This window comes from Choloepus didactylus, chromosome 13, assembly GCF_015220235.1.
Source record: "Choloepus didactylus isolate mChoDid1 chromosome 13, mChoDid1.pri, whole genome shotgun sequence".
Lineage (NCBI taxonomy): Eukaryota > Metazoa > Chordata > Mammalia > Pilosa > Megalonychidae > Choloepus > Choloepus didactylus.
In genome coordinates this window covers 59,609,218-59,623,099 of record NC_051319.1, presented here as the reverse complement: position 1 = coordinate 59,623,099, position 13,882 = coordinate 59,609,218, and the positions used below count along the sequence as shown (strand labels likewise).

General features: G+C 35.8%; 1 protein-coding gene across 2 annotated transcripts in view; it reads left to right on the top strand.

Moving 5' to 3' along the window:
* DTWD2 (DTW domain containing 2) overlaps positions 1–13,882 on the top strand; it is a 232,896-nt gene that overhangs the window by 203,217 nt on the left and 15,797 nt on the right. For both annotated transcript variants that reach the window (XR_005211467.1, XM_037802102.1), the window contains exon 5: positions 11,958–12,086. Coding sequence is in view for 1 of the 2 variants with exons in the window: in XM_037802102.1 (XP_037658030.1) it covers positions 11,958–12,086 (129 nt within the window). In the remaining variant the exon portion in view is untranslated. The remainder of the gene's footprint in view (positions 1–11,957; positions 12,087–13,882) is intronic.

The window sequence follows — 13,882 nt, the reverse complement described above, 5'->3', positions numbered from 1 at the left end:
TTGCCTGGGTCAGAGCTGACAATTGAAAATGCCTGAGTTTTTCTCTAATGAGCTACTTAAAATAAGAGAAGAAGATAGAAAATGAAATCCCCTTTTCAGAGCCAGTCCCTAGCCCCCCAGTTGTGCTGGTCAACAGGAGTTGTTACCTGGTTCTGTGTTCCCCTTTTCTTGAGACACAGTTCTTTTCCAGTATTCTCAGCTCAGCCAACTCCAAAAGCCTCTGTTTTTATTTTTATTTTTTTTTTCCATCAGTCCCACTTCTTCTCTGCCAAGAAAGACCTCAGGGTTCCTTTCCTGCTTGCTCTGGGTTTATCTGTGCTCATAGCTTTTATTAAGTAGTCTAGATTCGTTAACGAAAACCACACATGGAGCTTTCTTGAGCTACCTTCCCTTGCTGCCATCAGAGATCACATCTTTCCCACTGGGTAGTCTCCAACTCGCATGCCATGCCAGTGGGGGAGGGGTGTCAGCTCCTCAGTTTGGGGAGCTTTACTTATAGTTCTATGCTTTGATCTCATCCTTTCCACCCAATCCAGACTGGTGTACAATGTGTGTCCAGTCACACATGTCCCCCAAACAGTTGTTCCAGAATATTTACTAGTTATTCCTGTGTATTTACTGGTTTCTCTAGAGGACTAACTAAATTCCATACCTCCCTTTGCTACCATCTCTCCCTACTTCCTGATTTTTTTTTTCACACACCATTCAATCCATCCAAAGTGTACAATAAATGACTCTTGGCATAAACCCATTGTTACACACTCATCACCACAATTAATTTGAGAACATCTTATTGCAAATCCCATTTCATTTATACCCCTGTATTATTGACATGTAGCTTTGGTACATTACCTTTGTTACAACTGATGAAAGAATATTACAATGTTATTGTTACCTCTAGTCTTTAGTTTGAATTAATTGTGGTTTTTCCTCATATACCACCCTATTGTTAACACCTTGTAATAGTGATGTATATTTGTTGTAGTTCCATAGGAGCTTTCTGATACTTGTGCAATTAGCTACAGTCATCATCCAGAATAGGTTTCACTGTGTTATTCAGTCCCATGTTTGATCCTCTGTTTTTCCTTCAAATAATATACACAACCCTACACTTCCACTTTCAGCCATACTCACATTCACAGTATTGTGCTACCATCCTCTCTATCCATTTCCAAACATTGGCTATCAACCTTATTAAACCTTCTGTATACCTTAAGCATCACCTGTCCATTCTCTGCCCTCTTTCTATCTCCTGGTAATATATACTCTAGATTTTAACTCCCTGAATTTACTCAGTATTTGTTAGTTCATGTTAGTGAGTAACAGGATTGTCTGATCATATGGCAGTTCTGTATAGCTTCCTGAGGAACTGCTAAACTGCATTCCAAAACAGCTGCATCATTCTACATTTCTAGCAGCAATGAATAAGTGTTCCTTTTTTGCCACAATTTCTCCAGCACTTGTAGTTTTCTGTAGCCTCATTCTGTTTCCTTGTTACCTATATTCTAGATTTTATGTCTGTGAGTTTGCATATTATAATTAGTTTATATTCATGAGATCATACAATATTTGTCCTTTTGTGTCTGACATTTCAGTCAACATAATGCCCTCATGGTTCATCCATGGTGTCACATGCTTTAGGACTTCATTCCTTGTTGATGCTGAATAATATTCCTTCTTATATATATATATCACATTTTGTTTGTCCATTCATCAGTTGATGGACACTTGGTTTGTTTCCATCTTTTAACAATTATGAAGAATTCTGGTGTGAACATCGGTGTGCAGGTTCTGTTTCATTGCCCTGCTATCAAATATTCTGTGCATATACTGTGTAGTGGGATTGCTGGGACATAAGGCAACTCTATAATTAGTTTCCTGAGGTTACTATGAACAACTGAATGTCAATAAATTAGAGAACTTAGAGGAAATTGACAATTTCTTAGAAACAGAAGACCAACCTACCCTGACTCAGAAATAGAAGACCTCAACAAAGCAATCACAAGTAAAGAAATTGAATTAGTCATCAAAAACTTCCCAAAAAACAAAAGCCCAGGACCAGATGGCTTCACAGCTGATTTTACCAAGCATTCCAAATGGAATTAATCTACTAATCTATTAATCCTGCTCAAACTTGTCCAAAAAATTGAAGAGGGAACCCTCCCTAATTCATTCTGTGAAGCCCACATCACCACAATATCAAAGCCTAATAAAGATACTACAAGATAAGAAAACTATAGACCAATCTCTTTAATGAATATACATGCAAAAAAATCATTAACAAATACTTGAAAATTGAATTCAACAGCACATTAAAAGAATTGTAAACTGTGACCAAGTGGGTTTTACTCCAGCTATGCAACAGTGGTTTGACATAAGAAAATCAATTAATTTAATACACCACATTAACGAATCAAGAAGGGTAAACCACATGATCTTCTTGATTGATGCAGAAAAGGCCTTTGACAAAATCCAGCATCCATTCTTTATAAAAAAGACTTTGAAAGGTAGGAATTGAAGGAAACTTCCTCAACATGGTAAAGGGCATATTATGATAAACCCACAGCTAACAGCATACTCAATGGTAAGAGACTGAAAGCTTTCCCTTTAAGATTGAGAACACGGCAAGGATGCCCACAGTCACCACTGTTATTCTAGCTACCCATTAGAAAGAAAAATAAATAAAAGGTATCTATATTTTTTATGGATGGTGTGTTTAATTTTATTTAAAATAGTTTCATTTTCAATTCATTTCTAAATTTTGATGGCAATATAAAATGGTATTTTAAGAGGAGTATTTATGTACCATAAGAATGTACTTCTAAATTGTGTTTATTTATCCAAGTTTGTTTTCACCCTGCCATGATCATATATAATTATAAGATAATAGTTAAGAATCATAATTTTATGTACTAAGTGTTTGAGTTAATGTTCAAAGTTGTTTTCTGTTTGACTCAAAATGGAATCATAAAAACAAACCTAAAACATAGCCAACATATTAGATTTTCAACACCATTATTTGTTTCTTACAAATATGCAAGTGCTAATCTATGTAATTTTTCTCACTTATATTACTTCTTAAAAATTCATCATTCATCATAATACCAATACACTTCACAATTCTACATTGTTATTGTGCATAATTTCAGTAGTAACTCTTGCTCAAAATTTTTGACTCTTTGTTGAATTGAGTGCTAAAGTGTCCATATAAAAGATTGTGTTTAAAACTGTGAATTTTCTGATGTGCAATTCAGCACAAGATTTTCCTAAATTGACTTTAGGATTCTTGATTCCTCAGCATAATGATATTAGTGCTAAGGAATGAATGATCACATGCCTTCATTCATGACCCCGATGAGTTTTATACACTGTGAATTCACTTACCCTACAAGTGTTGCTGTATGTATAAATGATTTTTTTGTGATTTTTCATGAATAACATCTCCAGCAGGTATTATCTGGCACTCTCTCAAGGGGCTTCATCCTCTGGTAAAGACTTGTCTATCAGGTACAGCAGTGGATGTAGACTCTTCCACTCTCATTACATGTATATTATGATTTCTCTTATGTTGTTTGACCATATACTAAATACTTTTATATATAGATGGCATTTACATCGATCTTCTCCAATTCAAGATGGCTTAGATCGATGTAGTAGTCAGGATGACTAAAAGCTCTACCAGATTGATTACGGTTTTGTTGTTGTTTTTTTTTAGTGTGTGAGTTTTCTAGCATGTTTAAAAGTTCACTCAAGGGCTGAAATCTCATCCATTTAAAAAACATTTTTAGTATGCATTCTCTCATGTCATCTAAGGTCAGAATATTGACTGAAGCATTTTACATATATTGCCTTCATAAGGTTTCTCTTCAGTTTGGTTTCTGTCATGTTGTCTAGGTTACAGAAATAAATTAAGGTTTCCCCATGTAGATAATATTCTTATGGTTTCTCTGCAGAGTGAGTTTTCTCATGTTTTCTAAAGGCAGAAGGATAAGTGAAGGCATTCCCACAAAGATGATATTCATAGAATCACTCTCCACTGTGAATTTCCTCATTTTGTCTCAGTATAGAACACCAAGTAAGGGCTTTCCCACGTAGGTGGTATTAATATGGTTTCTCTCCAGTGTGAGTTCTCTTATGTTGCCTGAGGAAGAAAATTGACTGTAGGGTTTTCCACACAGATGGCATTTATATGGTCTCTCTCCACTATGAATTCACTCATGTTGTTTCAGGTTAGAAGCCTGAGTAAATGCTTTCCCACATAGATGACATTCATAGGGTTTCTCTCCAGTGTGACCCATCTCATGTTGTCTAAACATAGAATAATGGATGAAGGCTTTCCCACATAGGAGGCATTCATGCCCTTTCTCTCCAGTGTGAGTTTTCTCCTGTTGTCTCTTGGAAGAATATAGAGTGAAGGCTTTCCCATATAGATGGCGTTCATATGGTTTCTCTCTAGTGTGAGTTCCATTGTAATGTATAAGGTCAGAGCTTTCAATAAAGGATTTACCAATTAGATGGCATTCATATGGTTTATTTTTAGTGCATATTTACTTTTATTTATTAACAGATGACTGGTCACTGAAGGCTTTTCCAACAAGATTGCTGAAGTAGGGTTTCTTTCCATTGTGAGTTAATACCTGTTGAGTCACTCTGGATCTGTGAGTAAATTCTTCTGGCAATTCACTACATGTAATGCCATTCTTTTTATTATGAGAATTCTGCCTCAATGACATGATGGTAGATGTGTCTTTCCTGCAGTTATGTTGCATGAATAGCATTTCTCTGCCTGAATTCTGGGATTGGAAAAGTCCAATTCCTTCTCTCCAGAGTTCCTCTCATTGCTCCATATGGGAAAGTACATCTGATACGAAGATTGGATGTCCCACTGAGACCAGATGTCTGATATTCTCCAGCATAACATCTCTGAACAGCTTTCTCTGGGGTGTGTCCAGCAGGGACCACTTTTCCTGGGTGAAATCTATAACTACATCTTTCAAGTTCATTAACTCCAGTGGCTGCATTGTCAGTAGCTCAGCTGACAACTGTCTCTGAGTTTTCACTAGCAACCAGATAAGCATGTGGAGTGCCGAGATATCTCAGATCTGTGGGTGCCTCCCTGGTGGGTCCCATGGGGAAAAAGCTTGATCCTCACTCTGGAAGTAGCACCAGGGTCCAGAGAACTGAACCTTGAGATGTTTCTTGGGTATTCTGAGTCATCATGGGTCATAAAAGGCAGGTTCAGGTGCCTGCTGGAGGGTTCATCCCTTCCTGTTCCTCTGACTAAATCCCTGAGACTGGGCTGAGATTCCTCAATTCCAGGGACCCAGCTGGGTGAAGTGGACTCCTCAGCACAGTCAACAGGGGAGGCATCAAAAGGGAAGGATTCACAGAAGGAGCAAGAGCAAGAGTGGGGGTGTCTGCTCTGGGCCCAGACTCCTCAGTCATCTACGTTTTTAACACTTTTTTTTTTTTTTTGAGTTTCACTGCTTTTACCTGGAAGGTTAATTCTGGGAGTAGGGCACCCTGGCAAGGGCCTTCTGAAGTCAGATTTTCCCAGTCAAAACATGTCCAGGACCCACAGAGGAGTGTAGATCAGTTCTAAAGTTCCCTGAGCAGGAGACCTGGAAGGATGCCAGTCTTCTCTAATTTTTCCTGATTTTGTGCTTTCCTGCCCTGCCCATCAAATGGGGCTCTTTAATCAACTGTTCTCTACAATTCTAAAATGGTAATGTGCCTTTAAGTCAGCCACTCCACTCTTGCTGGGGGCATGGTTGAGACAGAGGCTATTAGCTGCTTTTTTTTTGTTTGTTTGTTTGTTTTGTTTTTGTTTTGCTTTTGTTGTTTTACTTTGGCCTGATTAGGTTGAAACTGTTGCTCAGATCTGAAGTCTCTAATCAACAGCTGCAAACTGGACTGGGCCTTGCCCCCACTCCTTTTCTTGGGTACAAGCTGCCCTTCCTCATCCTGTTTCCTATGGCCATGAGACATTACAGTGTCTATCAATCAGTCCCGCTTTTGATCCTGGTGTTTGAGGGGTCAAGACAGAGGCTGCCAGTTGCTTTTTGCCAATGTCGATTGAAACTCTTGCTTGGATCCCAGACCCTGGGGTTTGTCTCTACAGCAATAAACTGTGCTGGGCCTTGCCTCCTTCTTTTCTTGGGTAAGAGCCACCCTTTAGCAGCCTGTCCTCTGTTACCCTGAGAGGTTACTGTGTCTGTCAACCCCACTTCCTCCCCTTTCTGGGGCAGGGCTGAAATGAAGGCTGCCAGCTGCTTTCTATAATGGGCTGTTTAAGATATTATCTGTTCTTGGAGCTGGAGTCCAGCACCCAAATTTGTCAATCAGGAGCCAGAATCAGTGCCCGACCCTGTCTCCCCCTTTTCTTGGGGAAGGACTGTCTTTCAGTACACTGTTCTCTGCCACCTGGAGAAGTTACTGTGTCTCCTTATCCACCTGCTTCTTCCACTGCTGGGAGCAAGGTTGAAACTGAACCTGCCTGTTTCTTTCTGTCCTAGATGCATTGTAAATTTAGCTGTGCTCGGAGTTAGTAGGGAACAGTCTGATTTCACTAATCAAAAGCCACAATTGTGGCCCAGCTGAATCCCCCTCCCTCTGTTCCTACAAAGAGGGCTTCTGTTTCCAGCCAGGTAGTGGTACCCGAGGGATCCTACCAGTGGTGGATTGACATCAGCCTCCATGGTATGGAGAGATCCATTCACAGCTCTTCACCACCATTTAGGAGTCTCTTTCTTCCACTCATTCCTTTCTGGTGTACAGTGTACTTCTGATCTCTGGAATCCCCCAAACAGTTGTTTCAGATCATTCCTGTCTGTTTACTAGCTGTCTTGGAGAGAGACTGAATTCTAGAACTTCCTAGTCTGCCATCTTGGGGAAAAAAAACAAACTAATTTTGTCACTGTTTAGAGCTGCCCAAATTAAAAATTTGTAAGTACTTAATTTTTAGACTCCATAATTATATATTTGTATTTTTAACATCAATATTAAATCTGCTTTTATATGTTGAAGCAGCATTTAATTTTATTTCTCATTTTTTGTTAAATTTGTTAATATTTGTCAAGAAAGTGCTAAATTTTAAACCAAATATGTTTGATAATTTTTTTGTAATTTTGGAAATGTACTTGCCCATAGAAACTGTTATGAAATGCTATTAGATTCTCAGACCAACCAACCCTCAACTCCCCCCGCCCAGTGATTTAAATGATAATGTTCCTGAGAAATACCACTAATATTACCATTTTAACTATAAGTAATGCCTTCTTTAACATTATTTTTATTATACAATTGTCAGAATTTCAACGATAATTCCTGGAATCTCTTCTTATATAAACTTTTAGGCTTCATAGTGTGGCAAGGCTGGAACAAGGCATAGATGCTGATATTTGTGACTAAATTTTATGCTTGCATAAAAGAAGATCCCCTCCCTCTAGATGATTTTTTAAAAATCTTTGTTCAGAAGAACCCTACAATTCTTCAGGGGTTCCTCAGCTGTGCTTTCAAGCAGAACAGCTTGGCTCTTAATTTGGCTCATAAGTTGGAGTTTGCCTATGAGTTCAAACATTTAATTATTAGTCAGGAGATTAAAAGCTCAGGCTCTTGAATAAGGTTGTATAAATTCAGGTATCAGCTCTGTCATGACTAATTTTGGAACCCTGAATAAGTTATTTTACCTTTTTGTGCTTTGGTTTCCTCATGTGTAAAATGGAGATAATAATTGTACTAACTCCATAGGGTCTTTGTGAGAATTAAATGAGGTGATACATGTTCGTTATTTAAGATAGTACCTAGTGTCCAATAAATGTGTGAAACTTTGCATGCAAGTAGCTAAGTCTGTATTAGAACCAACATCAGTCTGATGCTAAAGCCAGACACTGTTAGTTAAACTAAACTGAGGGAATGAAAGGAGTGAAGTGAATTGAGGGATTGGGGCCAGAAGAAAAGATTTAGAGCCTCCCTTTCAACTGTTAGTTCATAAACTCAGATAATGAATCTTGCTTCCAGAAAACTACAGAAGTAAGGCTGCTTCAGAGAGGAGGTTTTTTTTTTTTTTTATGTGTGTCTTGCAATGGAAAAATATCCATGCTTCTAAAAGGAAGTTTATTTTAGCCTGTTCTAAACTAGGGTTGTTTTAGAAAGCCTGGAAAATTGGTTGATTTTCCTAGAAGCTAAGAAGAAAGCTGATCAAATGATTAGGAAGTCTTGTGGCTGTTAAAGATTGAGAAGCAAAATAGTTTTAGTAGTAATGAAATTTGGCTAAATAGCCTAAGTACAAAGTGCAAGTAATCACCATCAGATTATAAAAAGACAGCATTGGGTAGGGGTGGGGGTGGGGGTGGGGGTGGGGGGTGCGGGGGGAATGAATTAAAATGTTCTAATTTTCATTTTGAAGTCCTTTTAATTTTAATTTTGCTTGACAAATGAATTAACTAATGTTTTATAATACATTATTTTTAAAGGAATAGTATTATGTTATATTATTCAAACATAACCCATGGCATGGTATTTTGTTGGATATTTGTTTGTTAGCCCTAAAGCCATTATTAACCACTGAACATGCAGTGTCAACCAGTCTTTTAATGACACAAATTACTTGTGCAGACAAAATTAGTTAAAAGCATAACAAGGAAGAAATTTGAAAAAGCCCTTTTAAGGCACCTAAATAGTAATCAGAGTCTTCAAACTGTTATCTGATATTCTCAGATATTGAAAATGCATTTAAGATTAATGGGAAAGAAGAAAGGAGGACATTATAACAACAAAAGAATGTCTATGAATGTAAATTTTAGCCAATTTGGATAAGCATTGGAAAAGATCTGAAGCTAAGTCTAGAAAGACGGCCTGGAAGAGTTGTCTGTTTCTAAAATGGAAGTTGTAAGCCCACAACCTATGCAAGTAGAACTCTGAACCAACCTATGATTTTCCTGTTTCTAAAGTGGTAGTTACATGCTCTTAATAACTAGTTACATGCTCTTAATAACTCAGAGAAGTTACATTAAGAGCATTATACCCTTTCAAAATGATCAAAATTACTGAAGCATTCGCTGAGTCTGCATGACTTTCAAAGTTTGAAAAGCAAGGTAATTTATATGTATCAAGTTTTAGAACTTGATAGGTTTTGACACCATTAGGTCCAGCTCTCTGATTTTTTAGGAAGGGAGCTAAGAAACTAAATGACTTGGCTGAGATTGATTAATTAGTGTCAGATTTGATAATAACCAAAGTTTTTCAATATATCCCTTTTATATACTACACTTTCACCAGACATGTAAAGTATTTTTAAAGTAATATTAAAGTATTAAGTATTTCCTTTCTTAGAATACTTAATTTTGCTTGGATTTTCTTGAATTCAGAAAGGGAAAGCAATTTCTTTCCAATTATTTGTGATGATGCCTGTGACTTTTCAAGAACATGGGTCAAGAGCATTTCTTTCTGCTTTTGCTCATTTGCTCCTTGAATCAAGTGTGTGAAGGAAGGTTAAATAGCACATAAGCATAAAAGGAGGAGCTGTGAGATCAAATTTAACATACCCTAATATCATATAGGTTGATAATGTGACAGATCTTAGTTATATACTCTTTTACTAAATCCTAGTTATTGAATAATTCTTGGAGGAATGATTTGTGAAAGATATCTTGAAGTCTTTGAATATATCTTAAATTTCAAATTTGAGTTTTATTATTGCCATTTGGGCCACAGTAAAAAACAGTCTTAAAAAAAATTCATTCCAATGTACAAATTCACTGTGAATTTTACATTTCCCAGTTTCCCAAAGATTTTGTTGTAATCAGTAGTCTAAGTTCCTCCTATGGAGACTTGCGATTGAGTATTGAAAACAGTTGTCAACTGTATTCTGTTTCACTAGTTGACTTGTGAAATACCAAAACTGTTATTACTTTTAGTTAACATTGTAAATGATTCTTAATGGTTATTGAATCATAGACTTTCTTTTATCACTGTACATGTGTCTCAACCATTTTCTTCCGTCTTTTTCTCTCCCTGTATCTCTTTTCCATCTTCCTCATTAATAGAAATGCAGAGTAATTTTAATATGATCACAACTAAAGGTTGTTAGTTAAATCTGCTTTAATGGATACATTCCAAAATCAAATACATCCTATAGTGAATATTTTATTTTATAATGTCCATTTTAGCTTCTTTTCTCTCTCTTTCCCACTTTATGAGGAAAGAAAGGTTACAAATTATACAGGAGAATTCTTTGAACAAAAAGCAATCAGAGTAAAAAAACCTTATTTTCCATCATGGGGGATGGCATGAGACCCAGAGGAGGGAAGGGATTGAGACAAGATTACATAGATGGGAGAGTTTTGTTGGTGTAAAGAAATGAGAGACTCATAGGATTTTGGGAATGCTAGAAAATAGGAGAGGATGCCTGATTTTCATGAGTTGCTGTGTATTATAGGTGTAGACACCACTATCCCCAATCCCCATGCTTACACATTTTGTTTAATGAGTAAAATTCTCATCTACCCACACATCCTTAAATGTGATTCTGGTCAGAGTGTTGGCTAAGGATGTGACTCTATGATTGTAAGAACACTTGAGTTTCATTTCATTAAAATAGGAAAAATAATAATAATGATAAGGAATCAAAAGGTCAAGATGTTGACATTCAACTTCCCAATACCTTTTTCATGTCTGACTCTGTCCCAGTCATGAGCTAAAATATTATGTCCATGGAGAAAAGTATGTAAAGTATGCTACTTTTTATCTAAAAAGGGTGAATGTACACACACACACACACACATACGTATGTATGTATATGTGTATATATATATGTGTATGTTTATGTATATGTATATATGTATGTGCATATGTCTCTTATGTCTTTGTGTGTTTAGGTACCCACATGCCCAGACAGATAGCTTTCAGTTTATATTAAGAAATGGTGGAAGGATAAACCATAAAATTAAAAAAAAAATTGCCAAATAATTCTCCAAAGTGATAGACTGTTTTCACTCCTACCCTATATAAGAGTTTCATTTGCTACGTATCCTCACCTTTGGTGGTGGTAGTTTTGTTTTTTTTTTTTTTTTTTTAGCTATTCTAGTGAGTGTGAAAGGATATCTTGTGGTTTTAATTTGCATTAAATTATGTTGACCACTTTTTCATGAACCTATTTGCCATTCTTATATCTTCTTTTGTGAAATGTAGTCAGTGCTTTTGCTCACTGGTTAGGGGTTACTAGTCTTTTATTTATTATTTTATTTTATTTATTTTTATTAGAGAAGTTGTAGGTTTATAAAGAAAAATCATGCAGAAAGTACAGAGGTCCCATATAGTCTCCCCCTCACCCACACAAACACATACTTAGTTTTCCCTATTATTAACACTTTACATTAGTGTGGTACCTTTGTTAAAATTGAGGAAGCATTACTCTTATACTATTAACTATGGCCCATAGTTCATATAAGGGTTCACTGTTTATATTGCACTGTTTTATGGTTTTTAAAAATTTTTATTCTAGTGACACATAAGCAACCCAAACTTTCCCCTTTTTACCACATACAAATGTATAATTCAGTGGTGTTACTTAAATTCAGAATGTGCCACCATCACCACAATCCATTACCAAAACTTTTCCATTACCCCACATGGAACCTTTGTACCAATTAAGTATTAGTATCCCGTTTCCTACTCCCACCCTAGCCATTCATAACTTGTGTTCTAATTTCTGACTCTGAGTCTTTTTATTTTTGATTTGTAGGAATTCTCTGTAGATTCTGGATATATGTTCTTTGTCAGATATATGTGTAAGTGTCCTCTTGCTCTACTATTTAACAATAGCAACAACAAAAGGATGTTATTTAAAACTGCTGGCAACTTCAGAAGGAAATTAAGTAATTAGTATTTATAATACAGACTTTATAGTTTTACATTTCAAGCAAAATTCATTTATATTATTTTGTTTTTGGTTTCAGGTGCAGTTAAAAACTAGCATTTCTAGTCAGTATGTAATTCGGATGCAACCAACCAATAGGTGCCTTTCTACACTGGAGTGTGCAGCTGTTGCTCTTTCCATCTTGGAGAAAAATAATTACATACAAGAGGTATGGAAGGTATTAAAGGTTATAGTTTTTGAAAGTAGAATTTTGTTAGATTTTATCTAGAAAATTTAGAAATGCATAACTTGTTAAATTTATAGTTCAAGTGACAGGTAGAATATATCTGTGAAAGGTACATTTCCCCCTCTGGTGATTTTCTGGGTTAGTTTAGCTCTCTAGAGTATATTATTTAATATTGATACTAAGCTGTGCAAATAGCATTTATAACATGCTAAATTGCGTCTAAGTAATACAACATTAAACTGAATTTTTTTTTTTGGCTAGATTTTTCTTTTAGTATTTGATATTTCTCTTTAAGTATTATGTGTTCTCTTATACACAACTTTTTTCTTATTTCTTTTTAATTAAAAGAAATTTCTACACAACAACATACGCACACACACACGTATATATATCTGTATTTTGCATTAATGCTTTTATTTGAGGAAGTATACCAATTTTCTTTTTGTCTTATTAACCTTGCTTAGGGTATAAAAAGTTACATTTTTTTTTTTTTTGAGAAAATGTCTGCAGAATATGAAAAGGTTATAAGCTGCAATCATTTTATTTAATTTACTTGAAAGCTTGATTTCTATATAATTAATAATAATAAAAAAAGAATAATGTGTCAGTGGTCTCACTAGCATCTCAGTCTTTTGGGATATATAATAGAAAAAGAATCCTTATTGTGACTTCTGTGAGAATAACAAAAAATCTTTTGTTCTGAGTATAATGTCTAACAACAGGCAAAGTTTAAGATATAGAATGTTGACAGGACCCAGGACCCTTTTGTTTTTGCTCTCTGTGGATCAAATTGAAAATAAAATCCCAAATAACTGTGAGGTCCTGGAGCTCTCATTCTGCTTGCCTTCATTAGGAGTATAAAAAGGATGTTTGATAATCAAATGCATAGTTTGGGAGGTGCTAATAAGATGGTGGGCAGGAGCATGAACAGAAAAAATGCGTAATGAAACATCTCAAATTGGTTATCACAGATGGCAAAAATTGGACCTCAGCCAATTTATAGTAAAGGCTGCTTTCTCAGGGAACCCCAAGTCCAGCCTATTCAAATCTAGCTAAAATTGAAAAATTAGCACACTCTTATGTGAAGCACAAGTATTATCTACTCTGAACATAAGAATTTTGTTCCTTTTCTGGAGAGGAAAGCTATGAGATACTCTTTTTTTTTTTTTTTTTTTTTTTTTTTTTTAACAATAGCCTTTTACTTGGGGCATTCTAATAAAACCTTAAGATAGTGGAGGAGAGTAGGTAGCTTCATTCTACAGAACTTCAGAATAACTTGGCACAGAATAGCCTTGCTTGTGGATTCTTCGTTTTGTCTGTGGTTTCATCCTTATCCTTTATCCTAGGGCAGAAGTTGTTCGAGTACCTGGAAACAGTATGAGATGGAGGCATAGCTACCTCTAAATAGCATGATATGGGCTTTGAAATAGGTTTGAATTACAACTTCATCACATACTATCACCACTTTTTTCAAGTGGGCAATTCACATAATCTCTTTGTGCTTGTTTCCTATGTAATATACAAAAATACTTACCTCAGGATTGTCATGATAGTTTGTGTTAATTACCTGATACACAGACACTCAAGAGGAATTGATCCTTTTGTACTTCCTTGCCCTTCCGAACTTTGCTTATAGAATGACAAAAGAAATTTTGGACTATAAGTGGTGACTTTCATTCAGCTACTAGAACATTTTCTAGGGTTTTTTATATATTGGAAGCCTTGAACTTGGGAATCTTTTTTGCTACTGAAACTCCTCTATTTAAGAAGTTTTACTT